The sequence below is a fragment of the Camelus ferus genome, chromosome 24 (genome assembly GCF_009834535.1).
Source record: "Camelus ferus isolate YT-003-E chromosome 24, BCGSAC_Cfer_1.0, whole genome shotgun sequence".
Lineage (NCBI taxonomy): Eukaryota > Metazoa > Chordata > Mammalia > Artiodactyla > Camelidae > Camelus > Camelus ferus.
In genome coordinates, this window is record NC_045719.1 from 14222928 (window position 1) to 14250808 (window position 27881).

General features: G+C 40.3%; 1 protein-coding gene and 1 long non-coding RNA gene across 3 annotated transcripts in view; one reads left to right on the top strand and one right to left on the bottom strand.

Moving 5' to 3' along the window:
- Positions 1-16848, top strand: part of LOC106729909 — a 327331-nt gene extending 310483 nt beyond the window's left edge. Inside the window, exon 4 of the long non-coding RNA XR_004314883.1 lies at positions 16469-16848. This is a non-coding gene — a long non-coding RNA (uncharacterized LOC106729909). The remainder of the gene's footprint in view (positions 1-16468) is intronic.
- Positions 1-27662, bottom strand: part of DSC3 (desmocollin 3) — a 36019-nt gene extending 8357 nt beyond the window's left edge. For both annotated transcript variants that reach the window (XM_032467163.1, XM_032467164.1), the window contains exons 1-13: positions 27330-27662; positions 20974-21058; positions 19237-19436; positions 17660-17779; positions 14843-14998; positions 13452-13596; positions 11032-11198; positions 9718-9852; positions 9161-9346; positions 5103-5362; positions 4848-4990; positions 3770-3994; positions 1252-1476 (exon numbers count right to left, since the gene is read on the bottom strand). In XM_032467163.1, coding sequence (XP_032323054.1) covers positions 1252-1476; positions 3770-3994; positions 4848-4990; positions 5103-5362; positions 9161-9346; positions 9718-9852; positions 11032-11198; positions 13452-13596; positions 14843-14998; positions 17660-17779; positions 19237-19436; positions 20974-21058; positions 27330-27398 — 2116 coding nt within the window. In that variant the 5' untranslated portion in view covers positions 27399-27662. The remainder of the gene's footprint in view (positions 1-1251; positions 1477-3769; positions 3995-4847; positions 4991-5102; positions 5363-9160; positions 9347-9717; positions 9853-11031; positions 11199-13451; positions 13597-14842; positions 14999-17659; positions 17780-19236; positions 19437-20973; positions 21059-27329) is intronic.
- Positions 27663-27881: the final 219 nt, after the last annotated feature.

Sequence of the window (27881 nt, forward strand, 5' to 3'; positions counted from 1 at the left end):
CCTTTATAGAAAAAGTGCGCCAACCGCTGGCAGCTCTGTGCAGCCGCTTGTTACCTTTCTGGTTCCCTCTATTACCCCTCCCCTCATCCACTGCTCCGTAGCCACACGGGTGCCCCGCCATCCTTGACTTCTCCAGACATTGCCTCACTTCAGGGCCTTTGAATGCCTTTCCCCTCTTCCAAAAAGCATCCAAGATAACTTCTCAGTTAGGCTGGCCTAAGTGTCTATGGAAAACTGCAGTCACCAGCACCCATCCCCACACTCACCCACACGCACTCTGTAGCACTACAGACCCTAATTATTTTGCTCAATTTTTCCCCTCTACAGCATTTAATTTATTAATTAGTTTACTGTCACAAGGCAAACTGTTTGTTTTTGCCTGCTCTGTTCATTGGTGAATCCCAAGCATCTAGATAGTTTCTGACTTATAGCAGGTGTTCAATATGTATTTATTTGTTGAGTTGATGAAAAATAAGAAACACTTATTAGAAATCTCCCATGTGCTGTTTTAAGCTCTGCATTGTATTAACTCAGTGAATCTTCAGGGCTACCCTATACTACAGTTATCCCCTGGTATCGATGAGGAAGCTGAAGCCGGTGAAAGAACTTGCCCCAGGTCACATGGCTTACAAATAATAGAGCTGGGGGTCCAGACCCAGGCAGTCTGGTCCCAGAGTCTTGCTCTGAACCACTACTCCTACAATAGAGATAATATAGGCTGACTGGATTGGAAGGAAATAAAAGGAGAAAAAAAAATATGGTGCCAGGACTACACAGCTGGCGAGGAGGAGGTTAGCAGAATGTAATGCTGGCCAAGAGACACCCAAGAAGAGATATTACTGGGAGCTGAACATTTCCCGTGAGTCTGGCTGAAAAGTGAGAAGACGCGAAATGAAAGTGGCTTTTCGGTGGACGTGCCGATGGCAGAGGTTTCAGAATGTTTGATTTAGCCCTAAAAGAGATAGTGTATTAGGACCAAGCAATAAATGCTGTATGTGGACAAATTTGGCACATTCCAAGGAATTTTCAACAGTTCTGTACAAGTATGAAGTCTTTTATCTCTAAAAGGATCTTGCTTCCCTTCCTTTCACAAAAAATACTCAATCAGAGCTCAGACAATAACAACACAAAAAGAATTTGTAAGGGGGACGCACACCTGATGGGTGACCGCACAAGATTTCTTTTTAAAGATCTCTTCCTGCACTCAGATACTTAGCTTATGTTTTAAGTTTAGTAAGTAAAAGGACTTACAAAAAAGTAATGCTATGCCCAGAAGTATCGCAAGGATCGCCCATTTGCCGAGCGTCACGCCTGCGCTCCGGGCAGTTGCACGGCATTGGCTTGGATGAGTACAGTCACAGAGATTCACTCTCAAGATTTTGGTTGCAGATTGACCCGCTCTATCTTTTACAGTAACAGGGACATAATATTCTTGAAATTCAGCATTTTTCTGATATGAGAGACGGGCGGCCGTATCTGAAAGAAAATCAAAGATTTACATTTTTTAATGAACGTTAACATTTAATATTCCCTTAACGCTTGTTCCACAACACTTGTTTATCAAGGTATTATTCTCAAGCAACCACCTGCCACGTGAAAATGAATAAAAGGGGATGACGATCTCCCACTTTTTCAAGCACTAATATATGTTGCCTGTTGTAACTTTTTAGAAGAGCGGCTTAAAGAAGTAATTTGGCATTGGACTGACCCAGCAGCATTTCAACATTATTTATTGTTCCCTTATCTCTTCCCTCATCTACAAACTAATGATGCTAGACTGGCTCTTGACATACACTTCAAGCATTTCCCTACATGCCTGCTCACGGTACGCACAGAGAATTAACACCAATAGTTACACACAAAAGATGTCTTACGTTCATATTCTCTATCCATTTACCTTCTCGTACCTGTCCGTTATCCTTATTATAAGGTAATTTTTCAAAGCACAATTGACCTTTGATTATTAACGCCTTCCCTGTGGAAGTAATCTCTAAACCAGAAAGCTAATTAACATCACCCAGGCTAGCTGCAGGCTTACGTAAACACAGACATATCTATATCATAACCATACACATTTTTATCAACTGTGATAATTCCCCAATGGTCTTGTGACCTAATTTCAATGAGTTTATCATCAATTGACCAAAAGCTCCACACACTTTCAATGGCAATTACAACCTTTTGAGTTTTGCAATAATTGAAATGACAGAGTAGAATTATGCACCTCCTGGAAGTCATCTGTAAACGCTAAGCCTTTTTCTTTCTTTTTTTAAATTGAACTATAGTTGATTTACAACGGTCCATTAGTTTCTGGTGTACAGCAAAGTTATTCAGACATATACCTATACATTATTTTTCAGATTCTTTTCCATTATAGTTTATTACAAGATATTGACTGTAATTCCTTGTGCTGTACAGTAAGATCTCATCATTTGTCTCTTAACTGCACTGTTAGAAATGTTAAGAACCTCAAAGATTTTTGGCTGCACCTCATACCCAGAGCTGCCCAGAGGAATGTGAATTACCACGAAGGTTTGTTTGGAACTTTTCAGGATTATAATGTGTCTAAAGTAAAATGCTTCAGATCCCTCTCCTCCGTCAAGACCATAAGCTGAGCCATAGGCACGTCTCACTCATTCAGACAGTGCGGCAGCCTCTGCCTTTCCTTGCCCTTCCATTCCACCCTCTTCAAATTGTCCCCCTACTTGTTACCAACGTCACTTTTTTAGAGGCATAAACTTGGGACAGCACTGCCCTGCTTACACACTCCCGATGTGCACCTGCTCTCACCTACTGAACAGAATTCGGTCTCCACAGCTGGTACATACGGCCCTTCACCCCAAGGTTCTTCCTCCCACCCAATCTCTCGGCCTTCCTACTAACACCGTCTAAACTCTAACAACACTGATTTACTTTTTTCCGCTAATATTTGCCTTCTTTTGTGTATATTTGTTAATCAATTATTGATTAAACAAACATTTATTTAGCAGTTTGTATCTACAACGCACTGGGCGAGGTGCTGGAAATACACAGAAGGATTATGAATGTCCTGAGAAACCCATGTATTCGAGGAGAAAAGTAAACAGATAATAATACAACACATAGACTACACAGAGATACAACAGGTAGATAGTAGGTCCATAAATATTATGAATTAATACCAAGCTAAGGAGTGGGGAGGCGTTCTAGGCAGAAGGAACAGCATGTGCAAAAGCCCAGTTGTATGAAAGAGCAAGACATAGTAACAGAGCAGCTGTGACGTGTGGCTGTCACATGGAAAACCACACCCCCCGCACCGCTATTGTAGGCGGCCAGACTGAAGGCTTCAATGCCAAGCCTCTGTCCGTATCCCACCATGTTTCCTTCCAGAATATTATGCAGTGCTTATCCCACACACCCAGAGTCCTCACTTCCAGAGTTTGCTTACACTAAAATTTAAGCTACCCATCTTCTGTTCTTTCTTCATCTCACGAAGTGACTTCGAAAACATAGCAAAAGCAATTTGTTTCAATGATAAGCTGCCCAATAGTTCAATAGGATCTTTTTGTCTTTGTCGTAAACGTAAATTTTGCCATCATAAAAATTATGACTTCTTTCATTTTATGTACCATATATACCACAGGCCCCCTATGATATTTGCGAAAGTTAAAGATAGTCTTCTAAAGTAGGTTAATGAGAATCAGTTTTACATTATGCTTCATGTGCATAAAGCAGCAAATCCATCCTCAGTGATTTCAGAGCATGTAAATCATTATTTTTGATGAAATACCGTTAACTCTGGTGAGGGTCCATATTCTGTTGACTGCCAGAGAAGTGTCTGCCAAGGTGAAATAAAAAGGAGCCCCATTGATAGGCTCGTCAGGATCAACGGCTGAAATGTCAGTGTACTCCATCTTTGGTTTGCAAACTACTAGATAATTTTGAAGTATTTCTGGTGGGTTATCATTCACATCTTCAATGTTAACTGCAAGTGTTCCGGTACATGATCTGCCATCTAGGAGGAAAGGAGAGAACTTTGGTGTAGTTCATAGTCTCTTTTACAGTTTCTTAAGAAAACAAAATCAACTAGATTCTCTATATGATGTATGGGTTTTTTATTTAAAAAAACTCTGATAATTAGAGGAAATGGTAAATAAAAGCACAGATGGATACACCTGCCCATAGACCTTTTACCAGAACGATTACCAAAAAATAAAAATAAATGTCTAAATTTCAAGCTGTTTCTTTGGGTTCCTTTTGGTGCAGCCGTTAAGGAAAAGTCAAGTGACTACAGAAAAGCTTTTCTAATCCTGGCACACATTTAAACCACCTGGGCAGATTTTTAAAATATATGATACCCAGGCTCCCCAGCCAGGGATTCTGATTCACTTGGTCTAAGGTAGTGTCTACACCTTGATTTTTTCTAAAGGGTCCCAAATTATTTTAATATGAAGTCATGGTTGAGAAACTCTCAGCTACTTTAAGAAATAGAATTCAAGGAAAGGATCTTTTTAACTCCACAGTCAGCTGAGCTATTTAACAGCTCAATTTAAATTGGCATAAAGAGATCTAGAAGAGCCTGGTGAGACCATTTCATCTAGTCCCAGACTTAAACTTCACCTCTGTCCTCTGACATGGAGCTCTATGAGCATTTAAGGTCTCGCCATGCTAGGGATATAAAACTAAATAAGGTGTGGTTCCTTGTCACCAAGCAGTTTTCATCTTGTCTGAATGATTAGAGAAATCAAAACAATCTTTAATTTCTAAAAAGTCCATGTAGTTATCAGAAGAATAATTCTGCACAAGAACAACTGCAGTTTATTCTCTTAATTCTTTAATAACATACCAGGTTAAAACTTGTATTTTACCTTGATCTATTGCCAAGACTGTAATATTATACAAGTCATTTCTGGGAGTTGCAGCCTCCCTGTCCAAGGTTTTGGAAGTTTGGATTGACCCTGAAATTTCATTAATGGTGATCCACCCTTTAGGATCATGCAATATCTTGTACCTGTTCATAAAAAGTAAAAATAGTTTTTAGCACTATAAAATATATTGAAATAAATTACAGTCTCAATTATTACAAATACATTGTTAGTATGTGGTTATAAATTTCTTTTTACCTTATACCATTGCTGGTTCTATTTTCGGGGTCACGTGCCTTATAGCCATTCATCTTTGACCCCACTGCGGAGTTTTCTTTAATCTGTACATATTGGACTGCAGGGCTGCATTCAGGCCCCTCATCCTGATCCTTCACGTGAACTGTGACCAAGGCCCTGTTCATGGTTGTCACTCTGAGGGCAACATCTCTACTAAATGGAACTTCATTGTTTACTCCAATTTCCAGGACCACTTTCTGGTTTTCTTCATAATTCAGTGGCTTTAAAAAAAAAAAAAAGGACAAATATATCAATATCTGTGTAAAATACGTTTGATATTTTAAATAGCACGTGAATTTTGTCAATATGAACAGTGCTGCATTTAGCTGACGTTGACTTTTAACCACTGCTAAAGAGAGAGATGATTCTTCATTAAGACTTTTAACAAGAGTGGTCTAAAAGTTTCTGCAGGTGGTTTTATGGAGTGGTGAAAAGCAGCTCCTGAAATGTTTGTATAGTTTATTCTTACTAAGGACAATTATTCTGAACCTGAAGATAGTGGAAAAACATGACAGTGTCCCTTACGGCACTAACAGACCACCCGAGGGTCTTCTGATGCTCGGAGAACGTGACTTTGACTTACTATTTACCATTAATGACAGCCCAGACATTTTACAGCTCTCATAAAATTAGATGTTGACTTAAAACTGAAAAGGTGCAATGACTTTATTTTCTCTCTGATAGAAAAGATATTTCAAATGTTTGTTTTAATTGTCCTATAAAGCACATAACTGAGAATCTTTATTTCAGCTTTTCCTCCTATCAAAATCCATACAGGTTCTCATTTCTTCTTAGGAATCTGCTTTGTCTTTTTGCTGATTCTCCCAATGATGAGTTAAGTCAAACTTTTCCCTGGGTTTACTCTCTATTTTTAGGAAAACTATATTTTTGACAATTTGAGAATTATACTTTGGCATTTTCTGTAGTTTATCCAATGAAACTCTCACAGTGCAAATGCAGAGGAGTAAAAAAAAAATTGATGTGCTTAATGATACTATTATTATCACCATCCCCATTTTACAGAGCAGGGAAGTGGAGAAAAGGAGGTAAATTGGTTTTCCCAAGACCAGAAGAGACTCATTTGAGCGGGAGTTTGAAGCCACTTGGCCTGGTTCGAGTCCATTTTCCTACCACAATATAATCCTCCTGCTTAATTGGTTCACCAGCCTCCAAAAACTTTTAAGTCAATTCTTTGATGACAGTTGATCTTTATACAGCAAACGAAGCCAAACCCATAAAAAACGGTTTTACACCGTACTACAAAGCCAAAGCACTTTCTCTTTGCTTCTCTTTCTGCTTATCAAAATCATCACTGGCTGAACATTGAACAAAATCAAACCTGATGAGTAAAATTTTTGTTTTAAACCTGCCTCCACATCTAGGTATTATCAAGCTGAGTTACTAATACCACAAAAAGTCCAAGAAGAAGTTGAGAAAATTTCTGAATCTTCGAATCAACAAAATGTACGTGAACCTGTTTTTAGTTCTTTTATTAATATCCCAGAAACTGGGGCATCAGTGGAGAAAAAAGATGAATATCTGTTCATTTGTTGCTAATGAACACTATCTCACAAATTGCATGTGTTGCTACGGTCATGCTGGGAGTCAGAGCATCTGCTGGCAATGAGAAACGGACGGAAATTTAAGAACCAGCTGCTGCCCTGGAGTTGCAGTTATCTGATCTAGAGTCATTTGCTAAGAGCCCTAGAGATTCTTTAGGTAATTTTTTTGAGGTTCAAGCTGGATATTGCCTCAGTGGCTTAAAACTCTCCAAGATTAGAAAGCTGGTGGGACAAAATCAATGATTAATGAAAAAAATATGAATTCTCTTCAACCACAGGGTACCATCTTGTTTCATCAATTGAAAAAAAATTGTTTAAAAATATCCCATATTTGCAATAAGATGCTAACAGCTCCCTAGAAAATGTATTGTGGTGAAGATGGAACTGAGGCCCCTCGAATGCTGAGAATGAAGGCTGTGTCTTCCTCACTCACGCCCAGGCACTGCTACTGCTGCTGCTGAAGGGGAAAGAAAAGACTGAGATGGAAAGATTCCCCAGGACTCAGCTGAAGACTAGGTCAGCTCACACTCTACAGTTTCAGGAGAGTTATCTGTGGAAAATTAGAACATTTTTCCCAAGAACATGGTATGACTTCTAAAAATATAATACTAATATCCTATAGCTTACCGACTGCTTGCATTTTCGTTATCGTCCTTGAATAGCTACTAAGGAGGCAGAGAGAAGTACTATTTATATTTTACACATAATACAGAGGCTAACGTTCCAAGATCACATAGCTATTCAAAACAATTTAAGTGCGGAGGGTATAGCTCAGTGGTAGAGCGCGTGCTTAGCATGCACAAGGTCCTGGAAGGTCCTGGGTTCAATCCCCAGTACCGCCATTAAAAAATAAATAAAAAATAAACCTAATTACTTCTGCTCCCCAAAACCAAACCAAACCAAACCAAACAACAACAATGAAACAATTTAACACAGTGCTTAAGAGCAGATACTTGGAATCAAAGACATAGACTCAAATCCTGTCTCTACTACGTCCCAGCTGTGGACCTTGAGTACATTTCTTAATGCCTCTGAGCCTAAGTTTTCTCTTCTATACAATGCACACACAGTAAGAGCTCTACACTATAGGTTTTAGTAATCTCTCAAGCTGTCACACAGGCAAATGAAGGGTATAAGGGACACACTTTTTGTTAAAGGGCAATAATATGCAATAGGAGATACTAACTAAAGAGACAATGTTTGAAAGCTCTGTTCAGCTAAACCATCAGTTTAACCTACTGATTATTTAACACTTTAGGGTACTAAAGAATGAATAAAGTGCCCTTCTATCCTGAACATAATCCTGACTAACAAGAAAGAACCAGAGCATTGAAAGAGGACTCCTTTAAAGCAATCAATGCATGGATTTCATTCTTTAACCAGTAAGGAGGTTAGTCATCATCAGGTATGTAGCCCACATGACAGGAAGATGGATTTCAATTACCCTGATTGTATAGTGTTCATTTTAAAATTAAAGATACTTTACTTAGATTAGAAATAACTTAAAGATGTAACTTAACTATGCAGACACAAACCTTTACCACGGAAAAGGACAGATACCTTTAAAGACCAGTGTGGCTACCAAAGGAGCTCTCGGATGCATTCAGGTTTTCTAAGGGTTTGCATAAAACATGGAAAGGAAGACCTACATGGCAAGTGCACATTTCATTGTCCAGTATGTTAGGGACTATTATGAATGAATGGCTTAAAGAGAGAGAGAAGGTAAGATTAGCAACAGAGCTGATAATGAGAGAGGAAAGAGATAATTTAAAAAAGTAAACTGAGAGAAGTGGAAATGAATTGAAGTTTTAAAGGGAGAAGACCTCTCTGTACACCTGAAGCCATGGCTCTATCAAGCCAAGTAACCCAAGTAGGGAAAAGAGGAGACGTAAGGGGAAGAGGACCCCTCGAAACTATATTTCATCCTCAATACCACCTTTAAAAGAATCAGAGCCAGGAATATATGAGACAGGGAGAGAATGAGAAGAAAAATGAGCTTCTAAACTATAGCATGTAAGGAATAGTTAAAAGAATTGGGAATATTTGTCCTAGAGAAGGTAAATCTCAAATGGACATAACAGCCTTTTCAAAGGATCAAACCTGTTCTGCACAGCAGCAGAGATAAAACCTGATCCAAAGACACGCATTACAAGGAGAATAATTTAGGCACAGTAGAGGTAAGGCCCTCTGAGAATCAGAGCTCTCCAGACATGGAATAGGCTGCTAATGGAGATATGGAGGTCTTTCCTTATAATCGAGAATATTCAACCATACACTAGGTAACTAATAACTAGTAACAAAATTACAGAAAAAAGGCAAGCATTAAAGCAGAGCAGTTGGACAAAATAGAGTAAGTTCTCTTCCAAACTGTAAAGTCTATGATCTGAAACTATTTAGCTGATTAAAGCATTAGTTGATTAAACTTGTCACATTGTCAATTGCTCATCATTACTGTACCTTGACAACACATAGGACACCTTCATTAGTTTCTTTGTCTGTACTGATTTTGAAATGTCCATTTTCATTGCCCTTTAAAATAGTAAAATTGGCTCTCCAGTTGGCAGTGTTAATTAAATCCTTATCATCTATAGGCATTCGTAAAATCTCCACATCGACTGTATTTTCCTCTACTGATGCTTCGTACTGAAACAGAAAGAACTCATTAGAAACTTACTTTATAAAGAAAGTAAAATGTTTCTTCCACTCCAAAAATACTTGCTTTTACAGTTTTTGCCTAGATTATTTTTAAACTGTAAGTCACAAAGAGCATCATTTTATTAAGGATTATCTTTTAAGTGAATAAAGAACTTTGTTACAAATGAAAACTAATGTTACGGCCTTCAACAAAAAGGAGGTAATATTAATACTAACATGAATAAATAAAAGAGAATTTTATGTCAGATATTTCATTGATAAACTGAAATTGATACTTCAAAGTATGATAAATATTTTATTAATCAGATTGAATAAATAAAAAATGACAATAGAGATAGATTTTGATGTTATCTGCTTACAGCATTTTGTCTGAAAGTGGGTAAATTGTCATTTGAATCTTTCACAGTTATGATGCAAGTTGCTGTATTCATCAGTCCAAAAAATTGACCATCCATGTCTTGGACTTTCATTATCAATGAGTACTTGTCTTTAACCTGAAAACAAAGCATATATTTAATTCATTTTGAAAACCTTTGTTTAGCTTTATAAAGGAAAACTCAATTGTATACACTTTAATTTGTGTGTCTCTATGCTTTTATTTGATTTCTCTATTTGCATATGGCCAAAGAATTTGGTAGACAGGGAGAAAGCTGAAAAAGTAGGCAGAGGTTAAATTACAAAGACCTATACTAAGAATGTAGATTTAGCAGGTAATAGGGAAAAGTTTTATGGGAGTTGTATGGGGAACACAAAATAGGAACATCTAGGTTTTAGAAAAAGTATTTGGAGTGAGCTGAGCTGGAATTCAAAGAAACCAGTTAAAGGCTCCAGAAATAGTACAAAACTGAGGCATTAGCAATGAGGATGAAAAGGAAGGGTGAGAGGAAAGTTTTCTGTAAGTTAGAATGGAGTCTGACTTGCTAACAGGTGGCACGCACAAGTTAATAGAGAAAGAGGGGGTTGAGAATGCTGCTCTCACGTGTCCCACTTGGAGAGACAGGCCAACACAGGTGCCGGGGTATCACTGACCCCCACAGGAAGCGAGTGCTTCTCTGAGGAAGTGAACACCAGCAAGGTGGGCAAGGAGGGGTGAAACGAGTGAGTTCTGCCTGGCATATACTGAATTGCATGTTCCTGTGAGAAATCTAAAGACAGAGGTCCAGAAGGCAGCTGGATGGATGGCCCTTATACTGAAGGGGAGCTCATGGCCAGAAATACAGTCTGGGAGTCAGCAGTACATAGACGGCGGTTGAAACTACGGCGAGAATCAGATGTTCTGGGAAAGGTTAAGGATGAGCAGAGGTGGGGATGTAAGGAACAGCATTTCAAGCATGGAGAAAGTAAGCAGACTAAGCGAAGGACATGAGAATTAAGCTGGAATACTGAGCTGGGACCAACCAGTCATATACAAGAGGTGAAATAATATTCAATAGTATCAACTTTCGTAAGCAATATCTTTTTTTCTAACGCCTTCTAAACACCAATTCATCTGTATTTCAATTCCTCGTGGTTTCTCTTACAGGAGGAAATATAAATTATTTAAAAACAGGCAACATTGTCTTATGCGTAAGTAAAATGAGAAACTTTTAATTCATAGGATAGCAAATTATACTAAACTGGGGGTGGTGGGTTCAACCCCAGTTAAACAATATTGTACAGACTGTGAAAGTTACCTCTCGGTCCAAATAAGGAGACACGGTGGTGATTACGCCCGTGCTGGGATGCACAGAAAAGAGCCCAGGTGATCTTGGCGTCTGCTCCACAATGCTGTACTTCAGACGCGTGTGCATTGTGTCTGGTTCGTCTCTGTCCGTGGCACAAACCACTCCCACTGTTGTCCCTACATGTTTCAAAAAGAGTCTTAATTTCCAGAATTGCAAAATACGTTTGGGTGTATCTACAATTTTCAAAAGATGTATTTCTTACCAGAGGTATTCCATCTTTACATTGTACTGGTGAAGATGGCTATAAATTTATAATATGAAACACTCTGATGCTGAGAATCAAGCTCACAGCTTAAAATATTTGATAGTAAATTTACTAAAAACTTATTTAATTGGCATCCAAGAATAATTTCAACACGTATTCCCATATATTGGAATAACTAACCCGGCTGGAGGTATAAACCATGTCTCCTAAGTAAATCAGATTTTTTTAATTAAACTTGTGATTAATAGCTAAATTAAGGGTGATTTGGGGTACAGTTGGATAAATGATCAAGTTGACCTTTCACATCCCAGTCTGTCCTTTCTATGCATTTTGCTATTTCTTGATTTGCCTCAGGCTCTTGCAACAGATTGGTATCCACGCCCCACTCTCCCTGGTCCCACTTAATTTTATTTCATACTGTCTACCATTCAGAGAGAACTTAAGTCAGCTCTTTTCTTCAGTGGGAGCTTTTGGTATTTTTTCATCAGTATGGAAAGTAAGAATATTGCTCTGGCAAAGGATTTCAGGTATCATCAAGTATATACGGGTGGTATTTTTATAGCATAAGGATGGTGTTCCAATGCCCGTGAAATTATACTGCATAGCTCCACTGTGCCTACAGCCCTGTAAGTGAGGCTGGCCTGAGGAGCATCACAAGGCATTGCACTTTCTTCCTGCAATTTTATTGACAGGAAGACGTAAACACTATTTTAATTCTCTGGGTACAGAACTCCTTTACTTACCACATAAAATCTTGACTTGCAAATTCCTTCCCATGAGTACTGTATTTCAATATTAGTTGGGGAGCCTTTGCCCAAACCCTCTGTGTGTGAGGTAAGGCGAACTCAAGGAACCGCTTACTAGCTCAGGGTGTCACAGCCTTAACTGGTCTGAGCCTACTGATGTGAGATGCTTAACATTTCTTGGGTTAATCTGAGCATCAAAGTGTTCGTCCTTGAGTCTTCTCTGTTACTACCAAAGAGAGCAGAATCCTTAAGGTCTAAAACCAGTCATCCTCTTTGAAAATAGAGAAATGTAACAAAGGTCATAGATTTGTGAGGTCTAAAACATTATAGGTCATCTAATGTAATTAACTCATTTTACAGGTCAGAGAACACAGAGGGACTTTCATGAGTTCCCACAGTGAAATAGTAACAGAGCCTGAATCAGAAACTGGGTCTCCCAAACTCCAAACAAACTATTTTTATTTTTTTAATTGTACCATGTGAGTAACAAAAAGGTTAACATCTACGACATTAAATTATCAAAGTAAAATATAAAAGGAAATAGCAGTCATAATAATCCAGGGAAGATCTAAGTAACTACTGGAAACTTTAATCAGTGAATTAGCAAAGTCATCCTTTATGACTGAGTCCACTTCCCTTCACTTTGATTGAGAGTAGCCATTCCCCATATTGCAAGTCTCAGGTGACAATCAAGAATGCCAACTAATGGGGGAGGGTATAGCTCAAGTGGCAAAGCACATGCTTAGCATGCATGAGGTCCTGGGTTCAATCCCCAGTACCTCCTCTAAGAATAAATAAACCGAATTAACCTCCTTCCACACACACACACACAAAATATGCCAACTAAACTGAAACACTCTGGTTTTCCACAGGTGAGCGCAAGTGTTTAGGGTGAAGGACATACGATGCAAGTTTCTTTAACTCATCCCAGCATTCTTTCTAAACTGGAAGTGGTATGGTAGTAGTTTTAAGCGAAGAGACAACATAGATAAGAGCTTAAGAAATTGTATCCTCAGTGGATGTCATTCAACACCTTCCTAAATAAAATCTAATAAAAATTTCTATACTGATTTTAGTTTTGTCGTACACTCTACCCTGCACGTCCTCTCTTGGAGCCAGGAATAATGATGACCCCACATAGTGATGAAATGAAATAAAGTCTTCAAATACGGTACAAAGCTTGAATAACTGCTGTCTGCCTTTATAATTCATGGGCATCATATTGGCAACACCACAAACTCCTTAATATCATGTAAATTACACATTGATTGGATTTGGTAGGATTAAATGTAATCTGCTATGTAGATATTGGTCCAATGTCATCTCAGGATGCTCTGGCTTTGAGTGAAAACTCAATGTCTCAAACAATGTATATAAACATGTAACACAGCACATTTTACTCTTAAAAGTTGTCTTACCAAGTCTACTGCTTTCCGGAACTTCAAAATTATAAATGGCCTCTGTGAAAATAGGGCGGTTGTCATTTTCGTCCTCCACTCTGATGGGCAGCGGAAGAGGTAAGTCAGCTGAATACCCATCGGGAGTTGACGCATAGGCAATCAGCTGTAAAACAGTGAAAAGCAAGTTCAACAGTCTTTATGTAAAGAATCTAGCGAGAAAGAACACAGTGCTTTATCTGCAAATCTTCTCTGCAAATCTTTTCAGTAGGAACTCACTTCAAAACTTCCAGTCAGTGCTTCTTTAGTTATCAAAGCATCAAATGCAGAAACACTTTAACTACAGTTAAGAGCATCCAGTGTTTCGCAGAAGTGGCTACACTTCAAATCAAACCTCAGTCAGAGCACAGCAAGCCAGGGGCTACTCAGGCTATTGGAATAAGGAATTAAATGTGAATGTAGAGATTGGGATTACAGTTCTCATCTTCCCCATAATCAGAATGTTATACTGGGGAGAACAATTAAACTCATTGCAACTGGAAAAATCCCTACCACATGATCTAAATAAAATGTCACTACCAACCCCCTTTATTGTTTTACCTTGTAGGTCACATCTCTGTAAGTGGTTTTCTAACAATATGCATTTAACAATTTCCCAGTTGCCAGCTAACCAAAGGCAATGTAACGTCAAATAGATTGTATTTCTATTCAGCATGTGATTACACCAGAGTTGAAAATTTTCTAGCCAGAAGCACAGAAATGTCACATGGTGGACATCAGTCACGTTTAATACCCAGCATCTCCTCTCTCTTCTTGTAGGAAGAGAAGCCCTCTTGCCTATAGGGAATCAGTCCCCCTGCACCACAGGGATGACTGCATGACCCCAGAGCATTTACCATATTCCACTGAAAATTGTCTGAATTATTATGCTGAAAATTATTTGAATTATCCCCCTTTGATGTAAGCTTATCCATATCAGAATGCTGGCTTATTTGGGTTTGGTCTCCCGCTTTTACTTCCTTATCTAGTTCTCAGATGGCGTCAGATGATCATACATGTTTAAGGAGGGAAAAAAAACCACAGCAGAAGTGAGAAGAGGACCCTTCCAGTTAGCTGTGGCCATGTCCTGGAGAGAGGAAACAGTCCCATGACCAGACAGAGAGAGTCTCATAAGCAAAGCAACTCCTGGAAATTTGCTGAAACTTATATTCAAATACAATTAAATTTCTTTTCTTCTTTTCAGGCTTACCTAACAAAAGTTGAGATACAGAGCAGATCAAGTATTCCAAAATCTAGTTCCTTTGACTTTAAGATACGCTCTAAGAAGAGAGTGCAGAAGACAGAAAAGGGGAGATGGAATAGCAGAGGAAACATAATTATTTCAAGTCATGTGTATCAATAAAAACTCCTACATCAAAAACATCATATTCTTCACGATCCACAGGCCGAGTACAAAACAGATTTCCAGTGTCTTTTTCTATGAAAAACAAATTTAAAGGTTCTTGGTCAACTCCAGGTCCACTTATTGAATAGAAGATGGTATAGTGCTGCGCAGCGTCAGATTGAACCTAAACGGAAAAGAAGAAAGTAAAAAAAATTTCATTACATGCTTTTTAAATATAGCTTATGTGCCTATATTTTTTTATTTTAAAGAGATGACTTCAATAATGTAATAATCACTTCTGCCACTTCAACACACAAAACAGTAATGAACATTTGGCCAAAGGTGTTTTTTTTTTTTTTTTTTAACTGCTCAAATTTAATGAAAACAATGTTCAGTGTAAGTAGTAACCAAAGAAACCCTAATTAAAAACAAAAAGACATAGTTTCCCATCCACTGACTTGGCAAAGATAGAAAAGAACAGTAATGCCTATTGTGGGCAGGGGCGAGGCAAACAGAGACTCTCACGTACTAACGAAAGGAACGCCTATTAGAATGTTCCTCTGGGAGGAGAATCAACAAAAATTAAAGGGATGAGCTATGGAAATAAACAGGGGAGACTCTTCCTGGCAAAGGAACCTGGAAGTGCAAAGGGACCAGACCTGGGCTGTACCTGGAGTGTTCAAGGAGCAAGAAGGTCATTGTGGTTGGAGTAGCAAGAGCCAGGGGAAAACAACACAGGCGATGAGGAGGAAGGCTACATCATGTGAGTTGATGCCAAGGATGCTTTTGCTTGGAGTCAGACAGGGAGCCATTGGAGAATTTAGACAAGAGCAATACCTGCTTTATTTTGCAGCTGGATAATTCTTGGTGTTCTGTTAAGATTAGACTTGGGTGGCTGGGTAAGGGAAGAAGCGGGAACACTAGAAAGTAAGTGCAAGAATTCAGGGGAAGGATGATGGTTTGTTAGACCAGCATGGCAGCAGTAGGGGTGGTGGGAAGTCGTTATGTTCTGGATCCGTCATTTGAAGATACAGCCAACAGGATTCACCAGCGGGCTGGATACTTGGGGCACAGACGGAAGGCACCACGCCAGAGGGTGCAGTCCCCCCACGGTCCATTCTGCTCCTCTTCCTTAGCGTTAGAACTTACAGCTTAGCACACGATTGCCCAGAAGAAAGACATTGCTCAGTCTCCCGTGCCATTAGGTGTGGCCACAAGAAAAGGTCGGGTCATTGAGATGTGAATGCAAGTGATCCACACGAGACCCAGTCTGTGCTCTAGAACGAGGAGGGGTGTGTTCCCTCATCTAGACACAACGACGAGCCATCTTGAACCTGCAAGGATGGCCATGCTCAAAAAGGAAGAAGCCTGTGTCCCTGGTGATTTCACAAATTAGAATCTCTTTCCCAGATCACACCTTGACATGAGAGGACTGAATCTCTATCATGCTTTAGCCGCTGTAGTTTGAGATCTTGGTAAAATTCAGCTAATACCCTGATCTGATAATAATACCAAAATTAAAAATTTAACTATAAAGAATGGATGGACATATTAAATTGGGGCTCAACATCTATCTCCTTCTACTGTGTCCTCTCATAGTGTAGATGCTAGAAAGATTCAAATAAACACAAACCCAAAACTCTCTCTTTTGCAGGGTCTCTTGAAACGAGAGTCCTGAATTTAAATACGGACAAGGAGGCGTGCTTGCGTGAGATTTGGAAGCCATAAGTGAGGTAGGTGCCTCATTTTTGCTGCTTCTGCTGCCTTTGCTAGCATCCTGTGATGCATCTTTTTGCTTTTATTTTTATCTACAGCAGCAGACGTTTGAGTAGTTTTTTCGCTTGTTTGTTTTGTTTTGTTTTTACAAACTTTGTGGATGTTGAGAGACAGAGTGGGTCAGTCATGTTGCTGACTCTGACTGGAGCAGTTCAGATCGTTCTGGAGCTGCATTTGGTGGAGCAGCTTCCCGTCTGCGGTGGTTTCTTGCCCATGGCGCCTTCCTGACCATGGCAGTGGCACCCCAGGATGGCTCTAGAATTATTGGCTTCCCCAACATGGAGAAAGAAGTATGTCCCTTCTTGCAGGTTGCACGGGGATTCACTTCTGAAAATTCAACCCAAAGTTTGCTTCTTCAGCCTTCCCAACAATTCTAAAAAGTGTTTTAATACACTGTAGTAAATTCTTATCTGTTACTTCTTTAAAAAGAAGTGTGCTTTCCACAACTAAAACCTTATCAAACGCCCCAACAATTGAAGGGATGGAGCGGGCATTAACTGAGATGGGAGGATATTTTGGGCAGAATACCCAAACATTTGATTTGTATTTGTTAAGTCTGAAATGTCTGCCAAAATTCCAAGTGGAAATATTCATTAGACAGTTTGGGTGGGAAATAGGATGTCTTAAGTCTCCAATGCATGCATAGTGCTTCAAGCTATGAGGCTGGGTGAGATCGCTGAGAAAGTGAATATAGATAAACAAGAGACAAGGTTTGTAGCCGAGCCCCCGGAGCTCTCTAGAGTTTAGAGACTGAGGGGTCAGGGTGGTGGGCATGGTGGGGACGTGGGGATGAGGAAGAACCAGCTGCTAAATGAATGAATAAACTAACAAAGATCACCTAATGGCTGCAGAGTCTTTCTCACATTATTATTAGTTGTTTAGTGATTTTCCATTTTTTCTCATTATTAGTTTTTTTAGTAATTTTCTCATTTTACTTGCTTTTATTATACTTTATGAGTATCTTTAATCATCTGTGTACTTTTAAATGTTTAAAGAGTGATTAAACCTGAACAAAACAGACTCTTGGACTTAAAGCACTCCCAACAGGAAGGAAGAGTTTAAAACCTACTTGTTGAAGGAACAAAGGGAAAGGGCCCAGGGAATTCTCTTGCATGGAGCAGGGAATCGGTGCCCATCGCCTCTTGGAGCGCCTGAGAACAGTTTCATTAGTATGTCTTTTCCTCAGGACCTGAATGGAGAGAAAGAAAATTAAAAATAAACAAAAGCGTCACAGCCTACTTCATTGTCAAATAGTAGACGGCCCAAAAACCTAACGCCTCCCTGAAGGCTCAGTCTCAGGAATTCCACGTTGAATCTAAAGACCAGATAACAAGCTCTTTGTTTGCATTAGAAGGGTAAGAAAGAGTGTGCCCAGATTTTAAAGTTTTCATGAACCAAAGAATTTCATTGTGTATACCTTCCTTTCCAACATTACCCATACTTTCAGGTTAGGAAAATCACCACTGTACTCTTAGTTCTTCCTGTTCTGTCCCCAAAAAAGATTAAAAAAAACACATCCTCTTTGTAAAAATCTATAGACAGCACTTACTTGTTATTTGTGCTAAAACCTCATACTCTCAGGTCAACCAGAGTGAGACCAATGCACATTCTTTGTTGCCTTAACACTCTAACTGCACTGTCCAATGTGGTAGCTACAAGCCATATATGACTGTTTGATTTTAAACTAATTAGAATTAAATAAAATATCAATTCCATCCCTCAGTTGCACTAGCCACATGCCCAGTGCTCGGTAGCCATTAATACTGGGTAGCCATTAATACTGGGCAACCATATCACACAGTGCAGATTACAGAACATTTCCATCACCGCAGAAAGTTCTCTTGGAGCTTCTAGTCATTTCCACTTTATTCCATGGTGTAGCAAGAAGACATTGTATCTCCTGAGAATCAATAAATAATTGTATGAAACATTTATTAAAATGCTAAAGTCATGTAAGTTAACTTTATCGTTAGTACCCTTAACATCGATGAGTTGTAATCCAGCCTAAACCTTTGTTTTTGTGAATACTTTCATAACGGCGTTCCTCATAACGAGGACTCCAGCAGCGCAGCGAATGATCAGGGAGCGATGGCCAGTACCATTCACGTGTATACACGCGCCACGATTTCCATCCTATTTCAATATCAGGATCACTGTGGCACTTGGAATCTACCTCTTATTCACTGGGAGTTACTGCACTTCATATTAATTTAGCCTATTGACTATGGGTCAGGCGTAACGGAGGCTATAAGCACGAAAGGGTTGGATCATGCCCTTAAGCAGCTACAGGTAAATTGTTTGCACAAATAAAATTCTGAACGCTGCAACAGAGGCGTAACCAAACTGACACTGATACAAAAGTAATTAGTTAGACTTTAGAGATGGAAGAAGCCTTCCCAGAGGAGGTGCCACTAGATTTAACGAAGCCAGTGTTTAACCAGTGAGGGAAAGAGAGACGGGGAGAGGAGGGAGAGAAAGGGGCGGGAGCGGGGAGGGGGCAAGGGAGGAGAGAAGGGAAAGCAGAAAACAAAAGGGAAGGGGAAAGAAGACGAAGATTATTTTTCCTTTTGTCCTCTTTGCAATTTGTAATGGAAGCACTTAACAAAAAGAAAAACATGCCTGGAAGTATCAATGTACTTTGTATACCTTCTTCTGACGTTCCAGGAGCACAGTAATCTCTTTCTGTGTCTGTTTCTTGGTGTCAGAAAGCCGTATGGTGAATGATCTTTTCTCATCAGACAACAGAACAGTGCTGGCTGTGTAAATGGACCCGTCATCTTGAACTCTGAAGTCAGGGTCACTGGAGTGGATGACATCTGCAGACCTGAGGCATTCTTTCAAATTAACTGCAAGTAAAAATTTCCAAGTCGTAAAGTAGAAACACACGCAAAAAGGAAAACAAAACAAAACAGGTGTTAAAATAATTTATACAATCAATCAAATTTATGAAGTAGAATGAAATCAATCACTTTGCATTTACCAATATCTTAACCAGTCTCTCTGCATGTATTTTTAAATGATAATTCTTTCAGTTAAAAAATAATAATTCTTGATTGTATTCTTGTATTAAATAAGGTGTTCTAACTCTTTATATGCTTCTAAAAGGCTTATGAAAATGATCTTCTTATTAAAGAGGTGTGCCTGTTACAATCCTGACAAAGATGCACTGGACACCCCCACACATACCTGAATAAACACACAAAACTTTCCCTTAACAATGAAGACAGATACACCTGTCTTCAGCCAGAAGTTATACACGAGTCCAAAGAGAGACACAGTGTGTGAGTCTGGCAGTCAGTGAAGGAAGACCAGTGTTTTGGCATTGGCACTCTCCTAGTACGCTCTGCCTCCGACCCCCACCTGCCAGGGACCCAGAATTCTCCTCCGGACCCTGTTCCCAGCTTTCTGGGGCTCCCCACTGAAATTCCACGTGGGGGTCTTCTTTCCCAGGAAATTTTCCCAAGTAAAAAGTAGTAAAATATAAGTATCACAGGAGTGATTCACTGCTGTATCAAAAGGATGGAATCCATCTCATTCTTCAGCTATCTGTTTTATCAGAAACCAAACTGATACATTAATATTCACTTAAGTAATAACCTAATGCCCACTTAAGTAATTTCATCTCAAAGGATCCATATGTTACCCACGTACAGTGTTTTCACTTTGATCCAAATCCATCATAAATGGAGACATTAAGTCAAAAAGAAGAGAAAGTCTTTAGCAGTGAGGACATAACTCTCTCCTCTTCACATTTTTAGCAGAGTGATAACCTCTGGTCTCTTTCCCAGACTTCTCTTTCCATCCTTTTCTTTCTTCTTTCCCAGGAATGGGAGGGATACTTTGTTGAAAAAGTAAAATTGATACCCCTGGGACAAACTATCTCTGAAAAAAAAATCATAATGTGTTCCTCCAATATTCCCTGTTCCACAGAGAAGGGGCCACCCGCCCAGCTGTTGGGAAAGTTGGAGGTGCCCCAGCTTCTCCGGGTGCGCATGGCTGATGAAGCTTAGTTTAGAAGAGAGTGGAGCATCTCACTATTTTCCCAGTGCAGCTGTAGCCCTGAAAGAAACACTGCTGCGATGCTCTCAGCACCTTATCTGTGACTCTCAATGCCCAGAGTCCTAGGGGAATGAAAGACAGTATTCTACAGGGAATTCTTTATGTAATTTTTAAACTGTTAAAACATAAATGACTAGAACATCTGCATTAGAATCAACCACAGAATTCTATAGAGTTATTAAAAAAACATATATTTAAAATTATCTTGATTTGTATCTAATTATAAATAGATTCAGGCTAATTCCAAAGACTGGATAACATGCTCTTTCCAGCATAGGTAAACTAAATTTTTGTTTTAAAAAGCACTGTTTCAAAATTTCTCACCTCGGCCAACCAACTTGTCTGCCTCTAGTTGGGAAGGTATATTAAATTTCACCTTTTTGCAGGCTTCACAAGCTAAACTGAAGACCTAGGGGGGAAATGGTCATATTAATACAATGTAGAACAGAGGACAAAGTTTCAGATATGCAAGATAAATAAGTTTTATAGATTTATTGGCTAGCATGGTACCTGAAGTTAAGAATACTGTATTGTATACTTAAAATTTTAAAAGGATTTGAACAGCCAGTACCCAGAGAAGTTACACAGATGGCCAACAAGCAGAAGGAAGGATGCCCACCATCATTAAGCATTAGGGAAATGCCAACCTGTAGCACAATGAGAGACCCAGTAGGAGAGCCAAAATAAACAAGACAGAACATAACATGTATTGATGATGATCTGGAGAAGGCAGAACCCCCATGCATTGCTGGTAGAAATGTGAAATGGTACAACTTTGGCACACAGTTTGGCGGTTTCTTAAAACGTTAAACATAAACTTAACATATAATCCAGCAATTCCACTCCTGCCCATGAGAAATGAAAACCCGTGTCCACACCAAAACTTGTCTATTCCTCTCCCTTAAACATTTTTGTACTGTTTGTCCATTTTTAATTATTTTTCACTTGTAGGTCTATGTGGGTTGCTTTTTCCCTCTTCTTGTGGTACCTTTTTGATAAACAGTGCTTCAGTTTTGAAGTAGTCAAATTTATTAATCATTTCCTTTAGTTTTTTAAGGTAGTCAATGTTTTAAATCATTTCTTCTGGTCTATACTTTTATGTATTGAGAACTTTCCCTCTGCCCTGTCATAAATGTATTATCCAACATTTTCTTCTAAAAATTATAAAGTTACTTCCAACTTTTAAGTCTTTTACCCATCTGGAATGGTATTTTGTGTGTGATTCACTGTAGCTATTTAATCTTTTGCCATATGGGTGATTATGTTAAAATACAATAATAGATTTGAAAGTATAGACAACCTGCTACGATTGAGCAAGGAAAAAATAGAGAAGGCACAGATAAAACAATATTAGGAATAAAAAGAGCCACAGTTATGGAAAGGACAGATATTTTAAAAACAGATAATGTTAATATATTATTCCACTTAATTTGAAAAGGGGCAAAATAAGCAATTTTCTACAAAAATAACTGTTGACTCAAGGAGGTATACAAAATCAAAATAGGCTTATAACCATTAAGGATATTGAATTAGAAGCCAAATGTCTCCAAACACACACACCCTCATATCCATCAAGCCCAGACATGTGATAGGTAAATTCTTCCATAATTATATGAAACAGATCATCTCTGCCTTACATAAAGTGTTTCAAAGAACAGAAGAAACTGCAACTCCTTAATTCATTTTATGAGGATGTGAGGATCGTATGAAGTTGAAAAGTAATAGGCTGATCTCACTGATGGAGATATATTTGAAATATTGAAATAAGTAGCAGCAAACCAAATCAATAATGTATTTCAAGACATATCATGTTCAAGGCTAAGGTTTATGCCAGGAATAAAAAGACGGTTTCACACTAGAAAATCTATTCTTGTATTTTAACATCATAATATATTGAGAGAGAAAAACTATATGTTCACTTCAAAATAAGTGGGAAATTATATTTATTGCTATAAAAATTATTAGCAAACTAGGAGTACAAGGGAATGGACTTTCTTTACATAATGAAGTGTACTTAACAAAAATTAAAGAAAGAAACAAATTCATAATTAACGCTGAGGTGGTAAAAGCATTCTCCTTAAAGTCAGAAACAAATCCACGACGGCCACTATAGCTGCTTGTGTCCAGCATTCTGCTGGAGGTCCTAACAAGCACAGAAATCAGACAAATAAAAAAAATACATAAAAGCAAAAATGAACGAGGTTAAGAATTTAAAGGAAATAAATCTAACTGCCATTTGCCAGCTACAGATTAGCTACGTGAAAGACCCCACACTACCTGGAACTCATCTTTTGCCATATGGATAGCCAGCTGATCCAGAACCATCACCAAATAGCTCTTCCTTTCTTAGCTAATAATGATAACGCTGTGCTTTTGTTGAGCTTCTCTATTGCTTGTTTATTACGATTATTTTCAAAGTCCCTATATACCTCTCCCCAGTTCCATTTTCTTCCCATCCCTCAACCCCTCTAAGCTCAGGTAACCACTAATGGATTCATTTTGTTAATCATTTACTTCCCCATTTCTGCTTAATTTTATCCCACGTATACAGATCCACAAAGAAGATTGGTTTCTTTTGCCAATTTGGGGCTTTAAATGTATGTAGTCGTATGCGAATGGTATGCAACTTGCTTTCTTTGCTCAGATTATGTTTGTGAAATGTATCCATGCTCAATATATAGCAGTAGCTCATTCACCTTCATTGCTGTGTGAAGATAGAAAGAATGCACAATTAATTCATTAATATGAGGGATGGATATTGAAAGGGATGATATTCATATACAGATTTCAGTCATGCTATGCTTCTTGAATTATAAAGAAACTTGATACTATGTTTATGGGGATTGGATGCATTACTAAAAATAAAGCAAAAATTATAAAGCTACCATTAGATTAGTAAGATGAACTAATGACTTTTAAAGTTATTTTTAAAATAATTTTTGTATAGATGACTGCCCAGTAAAAAGAAATTACAGCATAAAAAAACATTTTTTTAATATTAATGAGTTATGGATTGACTGTTTGAGTTATAAAATAATCTCTTTTAATGAAGAACCCTCCAGGACAACTTGAAATATCTGATTTATAAGACCTAGTGTTGCAAGCAACTTTAAATTAAAATGTAACAAATTAAATTTTTTTAAATGATAATATAAAGTGTTATCTATTATAGTCAGGGAAAAATTAGTTGCTTTGTTTCTTTTTACAGGACCATCCAAATTTTATTAATTGTATGATAGAACCCTTATCATGCAAATCATTAAATCCTGATAGAACTATCTAATGCCAAAGGGAGACTGAAACCTAAAAGCATACTTGCAAGTGTTTCACGTTTGTGCAGTGGTTCAGTTTTAGAGTGAGTACCCAAAATAGGCTTTCTAAAATGACACCTTTTTCAAGACAGGAAAAATAAGCCAAAGAACAGAAATTTATTGAATATCTGAAAAATAAAGGCGATCCTTTTGACTGAGCAAAATGATTATGGAATTTTCAATTCATCATTTCTCCCATGAAGACTTCAAGATGGAGATCTTACCTTCCAAGTTCTTACCACCTCGAATTGTAAGATTTACCTCTCTGTATTCTCAGCAATTTGATGATTCTACTGAATTGCTTTCTAAGCAAGCTCTGTAAGATGGAATTCTAGTTCGACAGAATTCTAGTTCTATGGAAAGTACGATTAGCTGCAGGTCACCAGGAATACCATATATGGAATGGCAACTGCCACAGGGATTACAACAGGACCAAAAAATGTGCAGGGCTTACATGTATTTAGTGACTCAGAAGGTGCTGCAGGGTCTAGCTGTACCTCAATATGCGCACCAATAACCCCTTTGAAGAAGGTAGGTGATAGATGATACGCTGATACGAACATGCTCCAACTCTGACTTCCTTAAGCTCATGATTTTGAAATAAACTAGTTCTCATTTATTTCCTTTATTTGTCCTAGGCATTTTTTTTTCACTGATGCAAAAGATAATAGGAATTATTGTACTCGTTTTTATTTTAAAAAGGTGAATATGTCAAATGTTATCATGAACAATAACAAAAAAAGCCTGGTAAAGGAGCCACATTATTCTCAGGATTTAATGCTGTAAAATCTGAGCAGATAGAATGCCCATTTGTCAACATAGATTATGGGCACAATGCCACATACTCCAAGGGGAAAAGCAAGTTATGCTATAAAGGAAAATGCTACTTCAAGTCCTTTTGAAGAGCCCTTTTAGCAAAATGATAGATTAACCCTGTTCAAGTACACACCATTTATAACATGTAATAGATTACATAATATAGTTCCCACAGTGGATTTGATATGGAGAACAATATTAAACTCACACATAAAATGGTCTCATTATTTGTAACAGGGCAGAAGACATCTGAGCAACTGAACTCGTACAAGTTTGTTTCCACCATTCCTAACAATTTCTGTGACATTAAGAGGAGAAACATTTTAAGAGACACTCAGTGCTTTCAACAATCATGGCATAGTGCTGTTACTTTCTTTCTCCCCCCGCCCCTTGCTTTGTATATGTGAGTGGGAGGATGATTAGGAATTGTAGTTAATTAGCAGTTTAGAGTGTACTGAGGATAGAAGGGTGGGGAAAGGAGGCAGATTCAGAAGGAGAAAAGTGCAGAAGGGAAGATCCCACAACCTACGAGGCAGCTCAGTGGGAAGGCTAGCATGTTAAAAGTCTCAGTTCTGTGTTAAAGACTCGCTTTGAAGAGCTCTTGCTTCCAACAAGGAATTGTCTTTGAGAGATCCATCAAGGCATCCATAAAATGAAAACTGCATTTCTAAAATGTGATGCCGTTAATATTATACTGAAGCGTGGAGAGTCATGAGAGTCAAAAGGAAGTACAGACATAGGATGGTCAACAGAAGTTTTTATTTACCCATCTGGAGAGAAATTGAAGGTGTCTGCAAACTAGAGATTGTGGATGAAAGAAATTGTTCTCTATATGCCCTCTCTAGTGTTCAAGTCTCCAGTTAGACCGTTTAATCTAAACTTTAGAAAATTCTGTTTAAAATTTAAAATAATCCTAAAGGAGTAAACCATACGCTAGAGTTGATGCTCTCTATTTAGATACACAGGCACCTTCTTGCCTTGCCACGCCCCAGCACCCCCACCCCCACTGCCTGCCATCCATCCGGACAGCTCCTCGAACCCCACGCCCTCCCCTCCAGCGAACACTCGGGAAATCTTGGGAACACAGCACCTCCGCAGTTGCTTCTCCCCGTTCCCGAATTCCTTTCGCAGGGAAAACGCAAAACACTAAATTCACGCTTTTAAAACGTATTAGCTGGAAACGCTTTCAAATATATCACAAAAAGAACACACTTTGGGAGCAGTTCCCATTTGTAAATAGTCATTTCATCAGCTCAGACATTTTGTGACGGGTCGACGCGCTCAGTTGTACAATCCCTTGGCCATAAATATATCTTAGATCCTAACTACCAATCCATTGTTCACAACGCGCTGTTTCAAAGAGAGGACAAAGCTTGCAAGCATTCGCCCTGTTTGAGGGCGGAGGAGCAGCAAGAATCCGTAGTCAAGGACGACCTGCTCCCAGGCTGGACTGCTCCTCTCTCCTCCGGACCCCACGCGCATCTTTGGTAGCAGGTAGGCCGCGGGTCTGCGGCTCCTTTCCACAGCACAGCCGGAATGCAGCCCTGGTCTCGCCTGAAGCGCCCGCGCGCGTAATCGCACCGTCAGAGTTCCCGATTTTTTGCTATATTTTCCCAAGTTCTCCGAGGATCGTCCCTAACTTCCTATCCGGGTGGATCTGGTCCTGGGTCGCCGGTTTCCCAGGCTCCACAGGCCCCAGGTTGGGCTCTGGGCTTGCGCAGTCCTCCCTGGAGCGGGACAAAGTTCCACCCAACCCCACGCCTACCCTAGCACTCCTCCCAGCCTGGATTCTCTCTCCTCTACACCACCCCTGCTCCTCCATCACACCATCGACCCCAAACCCCAGCCCTAATCCAGCAGGCCACCCCCTCGCGCCCCGAGCACACTCCGCCCCCGGCCCAGGTGGCTCGCGGGGGTGGACCGCCCGGGTGAGCCGCCGAATGTCCTTTAGCCCAGGCAAAGCCTGGAAGCCGTTTCTCAACGGTAAGCACGCCAGGATCCAGGGGCCCCGCTCCAGCCCCTCCACTTACCAACCTCCCCATCCCAGGTGACCCTGCGGTGGAGGCCGCACCTAGAACCGCATTTCACGTCTCAGGTTTTTGCTCACTCAGGATCCTCAAATACCTAAACGAATACTCTTCTTCCTTCTCCACCCAAACCCGTCCCAACCACCATCACCGGCCCCTGGAGCGAGGAAAGAGTGCAGACCCCCGCCCCGACCCACCCGCTACGGCGCCTGAGAGAGCGCAGCGAGGCGGGAGCGCGACCCGTAAAACAAACAATCGAACATCTCCCCAAATCCTCGGTCCCGAACCTCCCACCAGGACTCGTTTCCTACCCTAATCCACTCACCCACACACCCACCCACCCGCCGCCGGGGCGCGAATCTGGCTCGTCCCTGCCCCGCCGGACTGAGCTGAGCCGCAGATGTCACCTTTCGGTCCTTCATTTCGCCCCTACCGCTAGCCCCGCGGTACCAGAGCAGATCCATCCTCTGCCCCATCCCGGCTCCTGGTGACTGGCTGCGCCCCACCCCTCCCGGGCCCCACTCACCACGAGGGTCAGCAGCAGCTGCCTGCAGAGGGCTCCGCGCAGGGAGCTCCGGGGCCCGGCGGCGGCCATCGGGGCGCTGGGCGGGGAGAAGGATGCGGGCGCCAGGCGGGATGCGAGAGGCCAGCGCCCGCCGAGGTGCAGCGGCGTCCGGGTGCGCTTCTCTCCGCTGCTCGTCTCTAAGTGGCCCGGGCTTCTTCCAGGCTTGCCTGCCCGGGAGCGTGTTCGCTCCTGAGACGGGATTGGACTCCGAAGAGGCTGAGCCGCCCCTCCTAGTTATTTCTCAAGTTTTATCACCGCGGGAGCCGCTGGGGAGCTGCCCGAGCCTGCCCCTCGGCTCCGCGGCGGCCGCGCCGGGTGCTCGATCGCGGGAAAGCGATCCAAGCACCCCACTTCTGCCTGCTCTCCCACGCCCCTCGGCTGCCCCGCCTTCACCAGCGCGGCCCTAGTCCCGGGGCGTCCTCCTCGCAGACGCTGCTCGTTCCCACTGCAGAACCCAAAACCGCCGGCAGGGATCCCTGCCCCAACACGGGCGCTCCTAGGTGCCAGGAACAC